Source organism: Aphis gossypii, chromosome 2 (assembly GCF_020184175.1).
Source record: "Aphis gossypii isolate Hap1 chromosome 2, ASM2018417v2, whole genome shotgun sequence".
Taxonomy (NCBI): domain Eukaryota; kingdom Metazoa; phylum Arthropoda; class Insecta; order Hemiptera; family Aphididae; genus Aphis; species Aphis gossypii.
The window spans coordinates 78,251,265-78,273,630 of NC_065531.1; the positions used below are offsets into that span (position 1 = coordinate 78,251,265).

A 22,366-nucleotide genomic window follows, 5' to 3' on the forward strand; every position below is an offset into this window, starting at 1 on the left:
ACATATTTTTTTTCGGAGATAAATATAGAATTTGTGTTTTTCTAACATTCCTCCTACACTGCAGTATAACTCATAATATTATATAAATATGTATGTACGGCGTACGCCCACACTGTAGCGTTTGAAACGGCATCAACTTTTTACATTCAAATGAAATTATCCTCACGCAGTGCAGTTTTCGAGATTTTTTCCATTCAAAACTTTAGTTCTGAATAAAACAACATCTATTCGTTTGAAAAAATAACAACTAAAAAATGGGTTCCGGCATTTTCTGCAGGTTGCAGAGCAAACGTGCGGTGTTGCAGACGCGTTCCTTGTAGACACTACCTCCCTGGAGTCTGACACTGGTCGAATATGATAATATCGTCAGAATAAAGAGATTGTTTTATTTTCTACACTTCTGTAAATTTTTTTAGTTACACAGCAAATCATCATAATGCACAAAGCATTATAATTTAAAGAGCAATGTTCGCTTTCTGGACAATTTTCCTATGCGTCCACGGGTGGATGGGTGGGTGGGCAGGTTTTAGATTATAGTTCAAGGTTAACTTTATATTTCCCTTAGGAGGATCTCCGCTTTTTCCCAAAAATAGAAAAATTCTCAATCACTTTTATCATATAATCAAAATTATAGTTTATGTATATATAATATAATATAATATATAAAGATATAATAAAAACAAAATATATATAAGTAGTACAAATATAAATTTATTTTTCCCGTGAATATTTCGATGTATTTCTTATAATAATGTATCAGTAATTCACGGTCGTCGAACATGCATTTTTAGTTGTTTTAATCATTAAAATGAGAATATTTTGAATTCTTAGTCGGTCACTCTAACTGGATTGGTGCGAACAGGATACCATAAATGAATTAGATATATTCAATATTTACACAATCACATCTTTGTCAAATCATTACGCTTGGAGCCTAGAGGTATAATAACCTAATGGACACTTCAAATGGCATCGAGAAATGAGAATAGTTGTCTTATTTCACTTAACTTAATGAAATAAAACAATACATCATTCATTGGACCTTCCTTTTTAAGTAATCCAGAAAGTTTATGCACCTCTTGCAGGGTTTATATTACCATTAAACATATTTTTATTGAATTCTGCACGTTATATTATATTCAGCAAAATAGCTATCAAAATCACCGAATCGATCAATTAGAATTTCAGTCACCAGTAAATTCATCATTACTGTCAATTTACCTACTCAAAAAACTATTAAAACTATCACTTAACTTTGTATACCTTTTTCATAAGTTAATTTTATTAAGAGTGTTTCCACTTTTATGTATACTAGCCACTAGGTATATCTAAATAAATATATGTGAATTTTTCACAATGACCTTCGAATGATTATTAGAAAATGTATGTATTATATTAGGTTTAGGTATAAGATAAATTATTATACGCTCCGATTTCGAAGTTTACGGCGGTGGAAAACTTGTCGAGTCTATATACTCACTTGAATGTGTATTCCGTCTCGTAATTTTTATAGAGACCATTTTTTTTCCCATTACAAGATCGCAACGTCTGCGGCATTCATTCATTTTTTTTTTAACCATAACCCGTACCTATATTATACTGTTGTCTGTTCCACGAGTAGCAGGTAGACTTTAATTTATTAGGATACTATATAGATTATATGATTTTTTCAACTCACGCACTCGATGGCAGTACGTTGCAATAATGGTTAGTGACATTAGTGTATAACTCAGCGAATCCAACTATTTTTACACATCTAGTAGTATAGTATAGATTGATTAAATCAAATAAAAATTGTTACTTTGATCTTTCTATTAGTACTTGGTGTACTTATTGTTATTAAGCGGTGATTATACTGATTACTAATAATTATTAATTGTAAATGAACAGATTGTCGAAATATGTAGGAAAAAATGGAATTATTGATAAATATGTAAAAATATGTACTTATAGCAAAATATGTAAAAATATGTAAAATAAACTATAGTTCATTTCATTGGAAATCTCTTGAAATGAATTTATCACTTACCTAAATTAATTTATCAAGTCACACTAAAAATATGTATTTACATATAAATCCGAGCCTTATTACTGATTAGAGTGCCGCTCTTGTTAATTAATCATAATTCGGATTCTATTACATCATACCTTTCAATATGTTTGGATATTTGATAACTATTAAATGTTGCTCATGCCTCACACTTACAGTACCTAGTATTAAAATAAAAGTTTTAGTTTTCAGATTTTAATTAATTTTATAAATGTAATTATAAGATTATAAGAATTAATTTAATCAACATTCCACAAAATATTCAAATAGGGTATCTACAATAAAGGGTGAACATTAATTTTAATAGAAGTCGCTCTTGCCTTCCCTCTTACTACATAACTTACCATGGTATTACCATACTTATTGTTTTAAATTAGCTGATTACTTTATGAAGTAAGCTACTGGACTTCCAGACAATTCGATTTAAGCCACAATCAAAAGAGTACCTTTACTTGTACCTTAATATTGATTATTCCTACTTTATTACTTATTAGATATACAATAGGTACACAGTACAGCAATTTCAGATAAGGTTTTAAATTTTTTTTTTTGAATGATGCAAAGTATATTTTTTATGAGTAGCAATATAAAATTAGGTTATTTTTAAAATTAATACTAGGTTATATTTATAATGAAAATTGTTTATGTTTATACGAAATATAGTACATACTATATAGTATCTTTTCAAGCCTTCAAGGTATCTCGGTAACGACTTATTATGAATCATAACATTAAATATTAATGATCAGTTGCATAACAAACAATAATTACGGATTATACACCACAGAGTCGTGGTACTTTCAGATCTTTTGTCTACCACTTGAATTTTTTTTAAATACTGTGGACGACCAGTGTGTTGTATAAAAATACGAGTATTTGTATGTAAACTTTAGTAATATATATATTTTTTTTTCTAAATTGTTGAATCGCCTGCAGGGATATAACAAATACCTACAAATGAAAATTTGTTTTGAATTAATGCATTACTATACACCGTAATAAAAAAACATCACTGTCATTCGTATATTATTATGATCAAATTAAAAACAATTAAAAAAAAGTATACATAAATGTCTGGTGTTAAAACTCTAAATACTTGCCATGTTGGTTTATTATATTTTTTTTTCATTTAAAGAATCAGGAACCATGAATAATATATTCACCATTTTAGGTAGATATTAAAATGCATATCCAAGCGTAAATATCAAAACCAATAATGGCCAATGGGTGGATGTCTTAAATCTGAAATCATTACATTCGTAAAATAACTTAGCTAACCAAAGTTCGGTTTGCAAGGCAATAACAGTCAAGATGTTAAAAATAGGAGTGCTGCAGCTTATTGTTAATTTATGCTCTTTATTTTTTTTTTTAATTAACTATTTCAAGTACAAATTGTACAGTTCAATTTTCGATCGAAACAGAAAACTTTTAAAATCTGATTAAGTACTTTGTACTAAATATATATAATTATATGTTTATATCATAGGCATGCACACATATGTAGGCGAAGTAGAAGGTTTGTGTGATGCATCTGAAAATTTTTTTAGGTCGATTAAAATGATTAAATGGCCTGTGGGCCATGACAATGTAAGTTATAGCCGCGTAATTATAATCAGTGGTAGGCCGGCCAAGCTAATTAATTATTTAATAGTTGCAGATAAAATGGATCTGATCCAATTTTTCCATTAGATAATTGATACCTACTTTGAACAATTGTACTTAGTTTACAACAAATAAGTACCTATTAAAAATAACGAATTGAAATATAACAATAACACAGCCTATCTATATATGGGAGCAATCCCCCCCCCACCGTTCACAGAAAAATATCATATATTCCATTTGTAATTTTTTTCTTATGAAATAAATGATGACCTTTTTTTTAGTTGACTAACAAATTGCCCCCCCCCCCCCTCCCGTTTAGGACCACTGTATCCGCCCTTGTCTATATTATATCATACTATTAATAAGTTTGGCCATTCGACATTTATTCGGCATATTGTAAAAAATGGGCTGCTTTATTCTGTATGCTGCATTTGAAATTAAAGCCTGCGCACGCCTATGATATATTGATATATTTTATATATATTATATATAAAATATTTTTGAGCTTAGACTAATACGGTAGTACCTACATATAATAACTCTCTAGTCTCTCTTGTCCCACTTAGAATTTAAGACGTAAAATACAAACAATTAGATTTTTGTTCTATACATTGTATAAACCTCCCAACAATTGAATGGAAAACGTTTTACATTATGTTATATGTCTTACTTCTTCTTTCTATTTTCTCTTCTACTGCAGTGAAAAAATAAATTAAAATTATTATTTCATATTTTCTATATCATTATGAGATAAGCATGTTGCATTATATAATAATTGAAGTATATTAATTATAACTACACTTAAAATTAAAATTAAAATAATAAAATACTTTATAATATTGTTATAGCAGTTAATCCCTTGATATTAAATACTATCAGTGCTATGATTATGTTTTCCCATGTATAAACGGTTTAAATTAAGGTAACTCATTAGCTTAAAAATGTTGAATAAAAAATAGATGTCTCGCGAGGGATAATTAATTGTAATATTCTTCGGCTGCCATCAGGGAATGTTTTAGAGCGATTTGGGTTATATTATAATAACACTCATTTAAATGAATATATTATAAATAAACTGAAAAGAACCAAAAAAAATTTATTTCAAAACCTTTACGCTCTATATTTTTTCTAATAGATTGATAGAATAAAAATCTATATTTAGATATTCTGTGTAGGTACATTTTTAAAAATAATTATAGTTTTAGATCTGTTATTATGCTTAAATTTCAACCTTTAATAATCGACTGAAGAAGAAAATTATCACGAAAAAAAAGATTGAAAGAAAATAAATTTTTTATTATAGTATTACCCATTTAAATTTACATATGAAAATCTGAAAATCTAAAGCGGATATCAATTTAAACTTTAAACTAAATACATATAAGGTTCTTTGAAATATTAATTAATATAATCATGAAAATAAAAATGTAATTTTGCATTTCAAAGTTTTAATCTTTCAAAACAAGATAGTTGGTTCACTGTAATTATATTTAAGATGAAAATTAACTTATACTCGACTTAAACAAACTTGGCGAAAATTATGTATAAATATAGTTCAAAGTTACTGTAACTGGAAGTATAATCCAAATTTTAAATAACTTTTAATTTCTAAAGTTTTAATATGAATGTGTTCTAGATAAAAGTATTTTAATATTTTAGTGTAAGTATACGAATACGACCTAAAGGTATTATAAAAAAGTGCAATTTAATAATTGTAGAAAAATTAAACAATATAACATTAACATAGTATTAGGTATATATAAAATAGTACTTAATTCATATATGTTTAATGACTGGTTAAATCATTATATATTAGTCGTTTTTCCTATATGTAAATCAGATGCAAATAAATATGTTATCATGATTAATTTATTTATTTGCTATGGCCTATTGTTTGAACTGCATACTTCGCGCCACATATTCTCGCTCCGAGAGATTATCCGGGTCAAAGTCCAGCTAGATCACGACAAAGGCCTCGACGACCTTCGTCACTGTCGTCGTCGTAATCGCTGATATGGCTTTGACCTTTGCGACATAATACCACACACATGCCCTACCAAGTCTACGGGTTGCTCTCGGGTTAGCAATTTCGCATCCGCCGATTAGGCCGTTTTTACGCATTAGTGTACGTGAATACACGCAACGACCGTTTTTTGCGTGCACGTGAGAAAACTATCCGACACGTACCAGTCGATCGCTATTTCGTACGTCTACGTGTCGTTACCAGTGTATTGGTTATTCGTTCTTTCAGAACGTTATTAGCCTATTCTTTTGCACTCTTGCGCGTGTGTCGACGTTTTGGCTCCTTTCGCATTCGCAGCGATTCGGCGGTTTTACGGTGCCGTTATATATATTTGCGTTGCGTGTCGGTCGTGTGGCGTGAGTGCCCATTCCGATAGTGCCATATACGTGTCGAGACTACCGTGTGCCATAGTACTTTACACTATTTGAAGTGCGCATATCGCCGTATACGTCAACGCGAAAGCTCTCGGCGCGGGATTTCCGTTTTCGGTCGATTCCTGTTGGCGACACTGCAGCTCGTACCAGTTCCGATCAATTTCCATTATCATCAGTATTTGTATTATCATTTATCACGTATCATTTGTTTACGTATTGATCAACGGATCATAATATTATTATTATTTGTTCATATAATCATTATTCTATTTTTTATTACTTTTTGGGCGCCCGTATACTATTTATTATTGTTTGTATTATTCTTTGATTGTATATACTATATAGCCCCTATTATTATAAAACGCATTTGCGCAACATTCATTAATAACAAATTGTTGGTTATTATAACTCACACATATCACGTCATATTATATAACATTTCTGGTCACCCTTTCGAAACTAGGTATGCGAGTCGGAGTAGTCCACTGCTAAAAAACGTGTAAGAACTATTCCGGCGCAACATTTGGTAGCAGAGCGTGGTTTTCTTTTATTATTCAATTAGCGTTCTGGTTTCGAGTATATTCAATCAACGAGTGACCCTCCATACTATTCATAATTCAGCGAGTATTTTAGCTATAATTTTGATTTTCAATAATTTATTTAGATCGATATTAATGTCGCATTCGTAATATTAAATTATTATTCATCTAATTATTATTTATTAGTGCATTAGGTAATCTAAATATTATTTATTATTATCCTATAGGATTATCATTTAATATATATAATATATACAGTGGCATAGCGCGCATTTTCAGCTTTTACAGGTTATACCCGATTCGTGATAGGTGCTTAATTTATCCCTTAGGTAATTACATTTCTGTCTTCGTTCGATTATTGCAAATCTTTTCCAGTGATTTCGCGTCACATTCACACAACGGTCAACATGGTCGAGACAACAGAAGAAAAGGAAATCAAACGCGTCAGACGTCTTATTACTAGAGCTGACACTAAACGCACTATTGCCGTCAAAAAAATTCGTTCAATTAACAGCCTCGCTAAACGCGCTAAAGATGATCCTAATCTTATGGATGAACTACATGTAGCGGCTTCGACACTGGATGATCTGTGGAAACAGTTCGAAGCAGCGGACAATGATGTGTTAGACAGTCTGCTGGAAATAAACGCCGAAATCGAATATTCGGCCGAATTGCCAGCCGAAGTGCTCTCTATTATCAATGCCACTACGGCAATCGCCATGCAGGGCAATTTCAATGACTTCAAAAATGCTAAAGGTATTCCAGGTGAACAAAAACAAGCTAGCGACCCACCATTTAAGTCAGCATCTAGATTACCTGAAATCCCGTTACCGTCGTTCAATGGTGATTTTAATTACTGGCCGACGTTCCGCGATCGGTTCTCCGCACTCGTTGGCGATAGGACCGACATACCGAAAATTGATAAAATGCAACATTTGATCGGATGTCTGCAAGGTCCCGCAGCTGATGCCATACGCAATATACCCGTGTCTGCTGACAATTACGACCTCGCGTGGTCCACGTTATCAGCACGTTTTCATCGCCCGCGACTAGTCGCAAATGGGTTGATCGACAAATTGCTCAACGCCCCGATGTCGTCGCAAGAGACATTATCCGATCTCAATAATTTTGTATCGACCTTTTCCGAGAATATTGCGCTGTTAAATGCACTGAAGATCAAAGACCTCGGATCATTCATAGTGTTTTCCATGGCCTTTCGGTGTCTCCCGGCATCTACACGCAAATTGTTTGAGTCGTCCACTCCTTCGGAGTTTCCGTCGGTGACTGAATTGCTCACTTTCGTACAGTCCCGTGTGGCGATCTTGGAGATAGCTGGAGACCATCAGAAAAGGTCCAATAATCGACCACAGTCCACATCACAAAGCAGCGCGCTCGTTAAGAGGGTTCCGTTCAAGTCAACTACTACATCGTTAGTTATTTCGAAGCCATCGAGCTCCAAGAACGATTCCTGTCCGAATTGTCGTGGAAAGCATACCATTACTGACTGTCGGAAGTTCGCGTCGTTGTCGGTCGAGGACCGCAACAACTGGGCGCGTGAAAACGGTGTGTGCTACACGTGCTTGTCGACCAATCATTGGGCCAACAAATGTCACTCAAGACTCCGCTGTGAAACTTGTTCCAGGAAACACCATACGCTACTTCATGGGTTTTCCACACGTCGCCAGTCAGATAGCGCCCCATCTAGCGGTGACGCGTCCTTGTATGCTGCATCAATGCCATCCAGAACTGACGATTCAGCAGCTGTGTTATTGGGCACCGCTCTCGTTCACATTCGTGACCGTTGTGGCACATGGCAAACGGTCCGGGCCATCGTCGATTCCGCATCTCAAATAAGTGCCATAACTGTGTCCTGTTCTGCCCGATTAGGACTCCGGCTGAAAAACTGGACAGCACCGATCAGTGGCCTATCCGGTACAGCAGTCGCTGATGTCCGAGGTACGGTCGATTGCGTCATCCAACCACGGTTCGCTGAAGAACCACAATTGAAAACAAAGGCGTGGGTACTGCCAGCGATCACGTCCAATATGCCGCGTCGATCTTTAGATACCAGCGTCAAGGATCGATTCGCAAATTTGGCCCTTGCGGATCCGACGTTTAATATTGCTTCTCCCGTTGATGTGCTATTGGGCGCTGACTTGTTCGCGCAGATAGTAGACGGCCGGAAGGTCACTGTAGCTGCCGATCTACCCACAGCGTTCGGCTCCATCTTTGGATGGATTCTGATTGGGCCGGTGCTCCAAACTACTGTCGACTGCCACGCATCGCTCCCTGTGTCTCTAACCGTCTCAGTTGAAAATCTGATTGAGAAGTTTTGGCGTGCTGAAGAACCCGCGATGCCGCCGCCTTCGTTCACTGAGGATGGCCGATGTGAGGAAGTATTCGTGGCGGAGTACAAGCGACTGCCGTCTGGACGATTCTCCGTGCCATTACCGACGCGCACAGCCATGTCTACGTTAACTTTTCCAGGCTCCCGTGAACACGCGATTAAGCGCTTCGAAAATCTCGAAAAACGACTATCTAAAGACCCTAAACTACAAGAATTATACTCCAATTTCATGTCCGAATACTTGACATTGGGTCATATGTCGGTGGCGAAAACGCCCGGGACATATTTTATACCACACCACGCCGTATATCGACCTGCAGATGGTGATAACAAAATCCGCGTTGTTTTTGACGCGTCCGCAAAAGGATCGCGAGGACCGTCACTAAACGAATGCTTGCTGCAGGGCCCCAAATTGCAACAAGACATCGTCGATGTATTGACCCGTTTTCGTGTGCCAAAACGAGTATTCACGGCAGACATCTGCAAGATGTATCGCCAAATATTGGTCCTACCAGAGTACCGTACACTTCAGCACGTGTTTTGGCGGTCGTCTCCGTTCGAAAAGCTTATCGAGTACGAGCTCGACACAGTGACATACGGGACAAACTGTGCCCCATTTTTAGCGCTTCGCGTCCTTAAAGCAATCGCCCTTAACGATTGTACTGATTACGACGACGTTCGTGACGCGTTGTTAAATCAGACGTACGTCGATGATGTGTGTGCCGGCGCTGATTCCACTACCGACGTTCTGAAACTACAATCTGACCTAATCTCAATTCTAAGTCGTGCAGGGCTAGAATTAAAAAAATGGTCCAGTAACGAACCCGACGTTTTAAACGCCGTGCCTGTCGACCATTGTGTGAGCTATCCACATCCGTTTGACGCCGACGATGACAGCGGAATAAAGGTACTGGGTCTTCAGTGGCGTCCGACCGACGATTCGTTTTCGTGCGCCCTTCGCCTCAATTTATGGCCGGTCATCTGTACGAAAAGGGGATTGCTGTCCATGATCGCGAGGATCTACGATCCGTTAGGACTGTTCGCACCAGCAACCTTTCACGGTAAATGCATAATGCAACGCACATGGTCGGCGAAAGTGTCATGGGATGACCCTCTTCCTCATGACATTTCGCGGGACTGGGAATCGTTTGTATCGGACTTGCCATCACTGAACGACCTGAAGGTGCCTCGTCATTTCAATTCCCGTCGTGGATCGCCGTGTCTGTTGCTAGGATTTTGTGATGCTTCCCAACACGGTTACGCTGCTGTTTTTTATACATAAAATGTTAGACCATGACTCTGACTCGTCCATTTTCCTCGTCGGGACTAAAACGAAGCTGGCACCAATTAAAAGTTTATCGATTCCTAGGTTGGAGCTGAACGCCGCGTTATTGCTATCTCGATGGATGAATCGGATTCAAACAACCTTAAATCATACCTAAACATTGTCGGTTTGTATGCATGGAGTGATTCTGCCATCGTGTTATCATGGTTGAAAAATCCGCACACCTCATTCAAAGTATATGTCTCCAATCGCGTCCATCAAATCATTACTTTAATGCCTGACTGTCGATGGCTCCATATAAGGTCGGAGGAGAACCCCGCAGATTGCGCTTCGCGCGGCGTCCTGCCATCAGTGTTGCCACTTGTCCACTATCTATCGCTATACTGGCAAGGTCCCCGGTTCATACACGATGACACAGCTACCTGGGACGTAACTGTACCTTCGATCCCGATACCCGATCTACCTGAGACGCGTCCCGCAGTCCTAGTGCTCAGTACTGAACTGCCCTCCGAATGGTATGACAAATTCTCGTCATATGACCGACTGGTTCGCGTAGTCGCCTACATTTATCGTTTTCTTAAGCTTGTAAGAAACATTCTCGGGCACCTGTCAAGGCATTACAGCGCATAGAACTCGACGATTCCATTCGTAAACTGGTCATTATGTCACAACAGTGCTTCTATAAACATTAACACACGAGCTATCGACGTCGACACGTGTATCATCGAAACACCTGTCTAGACTACCGTCCGTTTTTGATCCATTTGGGGTGATCCGCGTCGGAGGACGACTGCGGTATTCTAACTTAAATTACGGTTCCAACACCCCATGCTATTAGCGAAACAGTCACATTTGTGTATGCTATGCCGCCGATGGCACAAGATCTCGTGTCATGCTGGCCCGCGGATAATGACGGCTCTTATATCGCGCGAATTCTGGATCGTGTCGATTAAATCTGTTTATACACTCTGTCACCCGCGCATGTCCGATTTGCGTGCGTTTTGATGCTAAACCGCCGCAACCTATAATGGCAGACTTACCAGCCGCACGAGTCCAGCAAAGTAGGCCGTTCGCGAGAGTAGTGGTTGACTACGCTGGTCCACTCCAAATGCGTGAAGTGCGACTACGAAAATCTCGCGTATATAAAGTTTATATTGCCGTCTTCATATGTTTTTCTGTGAAAGCCGTTCACTTAGAAGTGGTCACAGAGTTGTCAACGGAGGCATTCCTCGCCGCCTTTGACAGGTTCGTCGCACGACGAGGCTTACCGTCTGAAATTTTTTCGGACTGCGGCACTAACTTTATCGGTGCGGATAAACATTACAGTTATTGATTAACAGTCCGGACGGTCAATGCGCGATTTCACAAGCGCGCGCATCATGCCAATGGCATTTTAACCCCCCGAGTGCGCCACATTTTGGCGGCCTATGGGAAGCTGCGGTCCGGTCGACCAAACGATTATTAATCCGTACCATGGGTACCCATGTACTTACATATGAAGAGTTTACTACCCTGCTCACACGTGTCGAGGCAGTACTTAATTCGAGACCATTGACCCCACTAACCACGGACCAACTGACCTCGAATACTTGTCCCCTGGACATTTCTTAATCGGTCAGCCTCTGTTAGCTGTACCTCCCCGAGTATCATTCGAATCACGTGTCAACTTAACTCAACGTTGGAAGTTGCTCGACCAATGCCATCAAGCATTCTGGCGACGTTGGTCAACCGAATACCTGACTTCACTTCAAGGGAGATCTAAATGGGCTACTGAAGTACCCAATGTCAAGGTCAATGACATGGTAGTAATAATCGATAATCAGTCTCCACCGTTGGCATGGCGCCTTGGGCGCATTCTCGAAGTACTACCAGGTAACGACGGCGTCGTACGTGTTGTGCGATTGTTAACATGTCATGGCCAAATCACTCGACCGGTTGCTAAAATAGTAGTGTTACCCACCCAATAGCGTCTTGGACTCTTAACAACCCCACTAGTTTACTCGTTGGTTGAATGCTTACCCCCAAAACGTTGCTCCTGAATCTCAATTTTTTATATAGTCTTAAAATGAGCTACCATTTATTAAATATTTAGTCATTAGCTACTCTAACTCCATTTCTAATTTCGTTGGGACACCATATGTGTCATTTGTTTTATTATTTTATGTATTTTATTAAATTGTGTATTTTGTATTTTTTTTTATTCAACATGTTACCTTTGTAAACTAAAATGGTAAATAGTATCACCCCGGCAATGCATCATCTCAACAACCACTTCAATCCGTTCAATTCGTATGGGAGCCTGAGCCTCCCATGGGGGGGAGGATGTTTGAACTGCATACTTCGCGCCACATATTCTCGCTCCGAGAGATTATCCGGGTCAAAGTCCAGCTAGATCACGACAAAGGCCTCGACGACCTTCGTCACTGTCGTCGTCGTAATCGCTGATATGGCTTTGACCTTTGCGACATAATACCACACACATGCCCTACCAAGTCTACGGGTTGCTCTCGGGTTAGCAATTTCGCATCCCGCCGATTAGGCCGTTTTTACGCATTAGTGTACGTGAATACACGCAACGACCGTTTTTTTGCGTGCACGTGAGAAAACTATCCGACACGTACCAGTCGATCGCTATTCGTACGTCTACGTGTCGTTACCAGTGTATTGGTTATTCGTTCTTTCAGAACGTTATTAGCCTATTCTTTTGCACTCTTGCGCGTGTGTCGACGTTTTGGCTCCTTTCGCATTCGCAGCGATTCGGCGGTTTTACGGTGCCGTTATTATATTTGCGTTGCGTGCGGTCGTGTGGCGTGAGTGCCCATTCCGATAGTGCCATATACGTGTCGAGACTACCGTGTGCCATAGTACTTTACACTATTTTGAAGTGCGCATATCGCCGTATACGTCAACGCGAAAGCTCTCGGCGCGGGATTTCCGTTTTTCGGTCGATCCTGTTGGCGACACTGCAGCTCGTACCAGTTCCGATCAATTTCCATTATCATCAGTATTTGTATTATCATTTATCACGTATCATTTGTTACGTATTGATCAACGGATCATAATATTATTATTATTTGTTCATATTCATTATTCTATTTTTATTACTTTTTGGGCGCCCGTATACTATTTATTATTGTTTGTATTATTCTTTGATTGTATATACTATATAGCCCCTATTATTATAAAACGCATTTGCGCAACATTCATTAATAACAAATTGTTGGTTATTATAACTCACACATATCACGTCATATTATATAACATTTCTGGTCACCCTTTCGAAACTAGGTATGCGAGTCGGAGTAGTCCACTGCTAAAAAACGTGTAAGAACTATTCCGGCGCAACACCTATGACCTATGAGTAACCAAATATTTTTTATTTTTTAAGACTAAAATACTTTTAAAATACAAACGAAACTTAAAAAAAAAAAATACCGTAACTAAATAGCGATGAATGATAAGATAATTGTTATTCTATATCGATAGTTGAAAGACAATAAAATAAAAATTTAAAAAAAATGATAATGTACAAATTTCAAAAAAAACCCTAAGTTTCATATCTTTTTTATCTTTAAAGTAAATTTTATTTGTGGTATACGTCCAATTTTGAAAAAAATATCAAATCGGCCATATCGAACAGTAGACAGTTAGTTTGTATAATATTAATAATAAAGTTTAATAAATCACAACCGTAATGAAATTCATTTAATATTATATTATTAATATATTATGCTTATGCGTGAAATTGGCACATAATCAATAATGAGCTTTGTATGGTTTATGGCGCTTCTTGGTTAAAATAGGAAAACTAAAATACAGAAAGTCCAATAATCGCAGTTGGAACTATAATCGTCTATCGATATGTAGCAACACAGTTAGGTATTAACTATTCTAATTATTAAAATATTTTATTTGGAAACATTAAAACATCTTTGTATATTATAATATATATATTTCTATTACCAATCTAAAATTAAAATATAAATTAATTTATTGTATAACATAATATTTATAATAATATAATTATCAAAAAAATGTATATTTTTTAATGGTGTGATACTGCGTATACCAAGTACAAAATGTAATGGGTTCAAAATTCAAATTATTGACGTTCTTTTATATGTATAAATAAATTTGACATGACATTTATAATTCGACAAAACTACGTATTGTTAATTGTTTTTAATAATTTACGATGTTCTGCTTTTTGTCACTACTTTGTCCATTCCCGATATTTGTGTACTGCCAATATAGTAGTGATTTGGGCTTTTGGTAAGTTGACCGGATACCATTAATCGATTATCTGATACTTGACAATAATTGACATAAATATAATTAATTTTAAAATATATAAGCTCTATGTACTTTGTTCGTTATGGTTATGCCATAATAATGCATGCTCAATCACAAAAGGAATTTAAAAATAAAATATTATGTAACACAATGGTAGGAGTGTAGGACTGTAGGAGTTACATATTATTATATATTATGATTAATAATATTAACATTTATATAGAATTATTGAAGGATATTCATATTGCACGCTTCAGTCTTCAATGTTCAAATCTTGTACAATGCAATAATTAATAATTATTATAATGCTGCTAAAATTCATAATTAAATTAAAATCATTTGTTTTAACTTATCAGTATACCTATTATACTGACTTACTTACTACCAACAAATAATATTTATAATATAATGTAAATTATGAACTATTCGAACAAATCACCATAAAATGTCCATATTCATCTCAATAATATTGTGTACACTTAAAAGTTAAAATTATTGTCTTAAATACATAATTATACTATTTGAATTCTTTCATTAGGTTTTTATCTCATTGTAAACGTAACAAACCCTAAAATCTTAAAGACATGAAATAGATATTAGATATAAATTATATACAACGTGAGGTGAACTTTAAGTGTTCACTTCTACCAGTGGCGCAAATCTAGGGGAGCAGGGGGGGCAACTGCCCCCCTTAATTTGGTAGGTGGGTGCCGGGTGGGCGCTGGGAAATTGATTGATACTCGATGGTCAATTTTCAGACATTAAAATAAGCATACATTAATACACTTACACATACGTAATTTACAGTGTTAGTTAGGTACGTTATAATGAAAATATTAATAAACCAATTGACGTACGTAAGCAGTATGCACAAATGTATTGATATTTGATATTTTATAATATATAGTTTCAAGTTTATATTATGTTTCTGTCACGGACAGACTACACGTAGTAGTCCTTGGTTTCTGTTATCACCTTATTATATTATAAGCCATAGACCTGATAATAATTTATTATTCGTCATCTATAAATAGAACTGATATCGAAAAATATTCCAATTCATATTGTGCCATTGTGGTGTAGCACGACATTGATTGTAATGGGATACATACGTTGTTATATTTAATTTTCACTTTCTGTTATATTACTTATTAACTATAGATTATCACTTTTAAATTTATCGCTGAACTGTGTGTGCACTTCAATATGTCAGCAGATTTTTGTTTGTGTGGTAAAAAGAAAGGTGCTCTAATGACACGAACTGGATTAGACACAAAACATCTTGTAAAGTTATTAAATTAAATAGTTCATGTGCAAATAAAAGTATTTCATCTTATTTCAAAAGATCTGCGTCAACCGAATTTCACAACAAAAAAAAACATCTCTGTAGTAAGTAAATAACTTTATTTTTACTCTATGGATCTATAGGCATATGTAAAATCTTCTGAAAAACTTCAATTACCTACTTGAATTATGGTATTAATACATTTGTTTTTAATTTGTAGTTGGGCTGAGTAATGCAGTTCAGAATGTTACTCATACATTGCCACTAACTACAACCGATGGAATTTTGCTACAGTGACACTCCAGGTAAATTATTTTTTTAACTACTTTCATTAGTTAAAATGAATAGTTAATATAATACCTAATCAATAGGGTACAGCATTATGTTATCCGTTAGTTGTTACCATGATATTATATTATTTAGCCTTTTGAAAATTCGAAACGCATTTTATTCTCAGGTACTGCTACAGATGAGCATGAAGGATTCGTTGAAAAGATCTATGATATTGATCCTGTAGTTAATCATGAAAATCTTATAGAAATATATGATACTGATAAAAAAGGTATTTAAAATATTTAATATAAACACTTTAAAACAACTTTAATTTTTATACTAATATAGTTTTTTAATTTGTAGTTGAGCTGAATGATGCAGTTCAGAATGTAAATCCCAAATTGCCACTAACTACAACCGATGGAATTAGCTACAATGACACTGCAGGTAAATTATTTTTTTAATTACTAGGCAAATTACTCAATAAATTGTATTTAGATATATTTTACAAGTCAAACCAGAATCATGTATCTAAATATATGTAACTCTAAATTAATGCATCTAAAATCCAAGTACAACATACAAGTTACTAATACATTAGCTGCATATAAGATACAAATATACAATTATCTTAAAAATGTCAAAAAATACCTATAAACAAAAAATGTCAAAAAAAGTTTTCCTAACTTGTCTTAATTTCAGAACCAATGAGGTCATAGTTGTTATAAATGTTATAATTAGGACTAGGATTTATATGCATTTGCATGTTTTTTTCCTTAAGTTCAAATTTAATGGTTGTCAGTTTTGTCCACGATTTGGCTTATTCTCGTTTAAATAGAACCAATTTATTTTTGCATATTTTTGCATATTTTGAACACAATGCATATAATTGCATATTTATAGATTTTTGGAATTTTGACTTTTTTTAACTTAAATTTTCAAATTTTTATAATTTATTGTTAATTTTAAATGGTGTTTTTTTCATAAAATCGATAATTTTTGGTTTATCCGTCGAATTATTGTAAATATAAAGTATAAATATTATCTATCTAAGAAATCGATATTGATTAACTCCAGGATAAATCGCATTATTTAAAATATGCACCAATAACCTCGTGTGATGTGGAAAGGAGTTTTAGTCAGTATAAATCTATTTTACGTTCAAATCGCTGGATGTTTATATTTGATAATTATTGAAACAACACATTATAGTAGCATGTAATAATGATATAATATAAACTAATATTCAATATTTTAATGTAATAATAATACTCTAGAAATAATAAAAATTTGTTTTTGCATATTTTTGCATATTTTGGTAAATAAAATGCATATTTTACAATTTTTTATTGCATATAAATCCTAGCCCTAGTTATAATATAACTAATAATAATTGTTGATACTAAAATAATTATGTTGATTAGTTTAGGCGTCCTCACTTTTTCACATTCTACTTCATACTTATCATTATTTAATTTTATTCTGTTTTATTTTCATAGGTCTTGGGTTGAACAATTTTAATGATAACACTGATCTCAAGTTACCTATCGATAATGATCCTGCAAAATTAAGCAAAATTGTTAAATTTTCATACAATTTAAAGAAGCTAGTTTTAAATAAAGGACCTTGTCAGCCTGATTATAAATCAATGCCGAATATACATTTCCCTGTAACTAATGGTAGACATTTTAGACCTGAATGGTTTGTTAAACAATATCAGATGGAACATCAGTAAGGCGAGACTGGATGTCATATTCATTAAGTGAAGATAAAGTTTATTGTATACTATGCATGATTAGTGGAGAAAAAAATTGTTGGACAACAAATGGTTTTAACTCTTGGAAAAAGGCTACTTTAAAGTTAATTTCTCATGAAACTTCATATAAACACATTGAAGTCTGTCTTCAGTTAAAATTAATTGATAATTGCTTACCATTACTTCCCGCCCTTGAAGAAAGTAATAAAACCATGGTAGCTACAAATAGATTCATTGTAAATCAGCTTGTTGATATTACTATATACCTTGCAAGACACTGTCTTGCATTTCGTGGACACAGGGAAAATTGGAAATGTTCAGTAATTGATGTTGAAGGTAATTTTAAAGACCTAGTAATTTTACTGGCAAAATATTCTCCATTTAGCAGCTTATATTAACAGGCCTCCAAACTAAAAAAAATGTCAATTTACTTTGTTTCATGGATGCGTCAAAATCAATTGATCGAAGCACTGCAAAATATATTCGAGGTATAATAGTTTAAAGATATAAAAGTCGCCAAATTTTTCAGTATTTCGATGGACACCACATCGACAATTCTAAAAAAGAACAGTTATCTTTTGTTCTAAGGTACATTAACGAAGCTGGGATTGTAAATGAAAGACTTCTTACCATGAAAGAATGTTCAAACACAACTGGTCAATATCTCTTACAGTCTTTGAAAAAATTGTGATGAAAATGGTCTTGATTGGAAGCATACTTAGTAGGTCAATCTTATGACACGGGGCATCAAACATGAGAGGGAACTTACCAAGGTGTACAGTCTTTAATTAATCTTTCAATTCTGCGGCGACTTATGTCTGGTGCTATGCTCATAGACTGAATCTCGTGCTTACAGATGCAGTAAGTTGTTCTTATAATGCAAAAGACATGTGTTTGGAATTGTAGAAGTTATATATGAATTTATATCTTCAAGTAAAAACAGGGTTGCAATATTTGAAAACTATCAGAGAACTCTATACCCGGAAAACAAATAAAACGGTTTTAAAAGAGTGCAAACCACTAGATGGTGGTCTCATGACTTAGCCTTAGAAACATTATTTCAACTTTTGATGCATTAATTGAAACATTAACTGTAATAGAAGAAAAGTGTGGATCAAATGACCGGAAAAGTGCTTTCCATGCAAGATCCCTACGGGAAAGTATAATTAGTGATCGATTTTTGCTTACTGCATTAACTTATATAGAAGTTTTTGATATAATTACTCCGCTAAGTAATATTCTTCAAGCCAAAGACATGGATTTACTGGGAGCAGTTGATTCAGTTTTTAAGTCTATTAATAGCTTACAGAAACTTAGAAACGATAGCAAATTTACTGAAATCATTAATGAGTTAAAAGAATTCAAAATAATTCTACATTAAATATTGAAGATTTAAGCCTTTACAGATGAATCGTAAGAAAGTTGTACCTCGTATGTATGATGAAAAATCGTTAGATGAGCTATTGATGAACCATTAAAAAATTTTAAAGTAAAACACTTATTATTGTGCCATTGTTTAACTCTTACTCAAATGAAAGATCGATTCAGTGATATTTCTACGGGCATTTTCAAAGATTTGTCTCTTTTTTTTTCACGACGACGCACGCATTAAGAAATAGCAAACGATACCTCAAAACTACCATCAGATGCATTTTTTAATTTTTAGTTCAGTATATGAAAAATTTGTTGACAGAAGTGATCTTATACGAGAATACATACAGTTTTCTAAATGCTATTTTGACTTTGAAAAAATAAATTTTTGCCGACAAAACTACATTCTGAAAAAAAGAAAATACAAATAGAAGCACTTGATGAAAACTATGAATCAGATTCAGATACATCCGATGAGCATGATAATGACCACTTACCAACAAATAACCAAGGTGAGGTTATTGGAGTGCACTACTACCTACAAATGGAACTAGTTGGCCATAGTTTTGCAAGTATTACGTATAAGTGGTCTATCAACAGTATTTCCTTCTCTACATATAGCACTAAAAATAAGTCTAACCTTGCCTGTAGCTAGTGTTACCACTGAAAGAAGTTTTTCAAAACTTTCCATGTGAAATAAACTTAGAAGTACTATGAATGAAGATAGATTGGACTCTTTAATGATTATAGCTTGTGAGCCTGACATACATATAAATAATGATGATATAATTAATGAATTTTCTACATCTAGCCCTTTACTTTTAAATGCACTAGGGCGTTAATTTTGTTAAAATATACATAATATGTGTATAGTGTATATACTATTTATGTACAATAAAGAATTGTTATTACCTACTAATATTAATACGTCTAAGTTACTTATCATATTTTATAGTAAATAATATTATATACTTTTTAAATATAATCTGCATCAAAAAATTGTAGGAAATTATATTATTATGTAGTACCTAGTACCTACTATTATAAAACTTTGTTTTAAAATAGTTTTGATGTACCTAATATTGTATTAAGAAAAAAAAATACAATTTTCTATTATATTACATTTTGACGGTAGGTAGGTGGTATTTTTCTAGGTTTGCCCCCTGTTAAAAAATAACCATTTGCGCCACTGACTTCTACACCTCGGGTTTCCACCTTTGCGGCTATGCTGTAGTAACCAATAATAAAGTAATAATATAATATAGAATCAGCAAAAGACAAATACTTAAAATAATTATTATAACATGACAAATTTTTTGCCAGTTGTGAAAATATATTAATTATGAACATTTATATGCGCCATTTAAATTATTTTTTCAAAAATTTCTAAAATAGACAAAGGAAGTTAAATTGCATTATAAGTTTACTCAATTTACCTAGCACAGTAGCACCTGATAAATTTTCAAGTACCTATTAACTTATAAGACGTATGATTACATATATTTATACTATTATATTTTATATTTTCAATATTATAAGACCTATCGAAGTATCGAACTATATTTTTCATTTTACGTCGTTGCCAAGTTTGTAAACCGGATGCTTTTTCTAAAATATTATTTATGAATCGTTTTAGAAACTCAACAAAGGCTTTTGCCTTTTACCGCGTTTCTAATAGAAAAAAAAAGTAATTTATATAATATTTCACTTTTTCGGAACAAGTTGTTTACTTTATGTATAAGGCATTAATACTGGTGTACATAAAGATAAAATATTGTCGGTATGTAAATTATTTATTTATTTTTCTACGCGAAATAAACGCGTGATCACATTTTTTTAAGTATACACTTTCGGTTTAAAAATTTATAAATAATTTTCAAAATATGATATTCGAGGAAAATGTAGTATACACCGCAGTGAAAAAATATTGTTGGTTGTTGGGTACATGGATAGTAATCTATCGATTTGATTTTGTTTTATGGCTACGCACACGCATGCCTTGCAGTGTAAACGTTAACTCTGATAATTTTGAAGTATATTTATATACGTTATAGTACCATTCTGACACCTTATAGCAGTATCATCATCATCATCATAATCATTATTCATTACTTTTGTATATATGACTAATACACCTATAAGTGTGTGTTGAGTGCACAATAACGTTATCCCAAATATTTCCGGAAAAAACATTCCGTTACAGAAAAAAAAGATTCATCGCCGTATGATATAGGTCTTGTTGGTTTACTCTTAGAAAGCAATATAAATATCGTAAGTACATCACATGCGTGTTTACAGTCGATGTAAATATGTAGGTAATATTATTATTCACTAGCTATTTGAGCGCGGTTATGTGGCGTCCCTCTCAACTTTCAAGGCGCTATATGTAATATGATTTCATAAACTTATGACGATAATAATATTTCAAAATTATTGACGCTTTAAGTCAACACGCGTTTATCGGTAAAACTTTTGCCACAACCATCATCCTCGTTCGCCACGATCAAACAATAATCTGCAGTATTAAAGGGGTAACGTTATGCGGTCAAAAATTTGAATAGTATATTAAAATAGCGCTTTAAAACCGTTTGATCTCGCGTATCGTGCAGGACGTAGGTATAATATGTATATCATATAGGTAATAATATTATGACCGATCGTAATGGCGCGTGGGTGCCTATAAATAAAACGTACGGAATACGGGACGAAAGGGGCGGGTGGTCGCCGCCGCCGGTGACTTGACCGCGGCCTTTACTCGAGGGTGGGCGCGGTTTGGGGGTGTAGAAAAAAGCAAAACCCTCAAAGGTAACAGAAAAAAAAATATGAAAATAATAATAATAATAATAAAAATACATCATACACCACCACCACGTACGCATATCGCGAACGGTTAGCAGATCGGGGGGGGAGGTGGGGTGAAATGGAAAAAAGAGCGCCGCGGGTCTCGTTTGCGTGCGGGCACGTCGGTCGCGTACGCACTCTCTCGGGTCAATACTTGTGATTCCGAAGGGAGCGACGGCGGCTGGTCCGACACGCACACACACACGCGCGCGCGCACGTACACACACGCACACACACAACGGCAGCAGCAGCCGCCGCCGCGCTGTACGTCGGCGGCGCGGCGGTATCGGCCGCCGAGTGCCGACGACGACGACGACGACGGCG

At 34.9% G+C, this 22,366-nt stretch overlaps 1 protein-coding gene across 1 annotated transcript; it reads left to right on the plus strand.

Moving 5' to 3' along the window:
- The first annotated feature begins 6,998 nt into the window (after nt 1-6,998).
- Nucleotides 6,999-10,220, plus strand: LOC126549863 (uncharacterized). Its single transcript, XM_050200254.1, has one exon. The coding sequence runs from the start codon at nt 6,999-7,001 to the stop codon at nt 10,218-10,220; it is 3,222 nt and encodes a 1,073-aa protein (XP_050056211.1).
- The last annotated feature ends 12,146 nt before the right edge of the window (nt 10,221-22,366 follow it).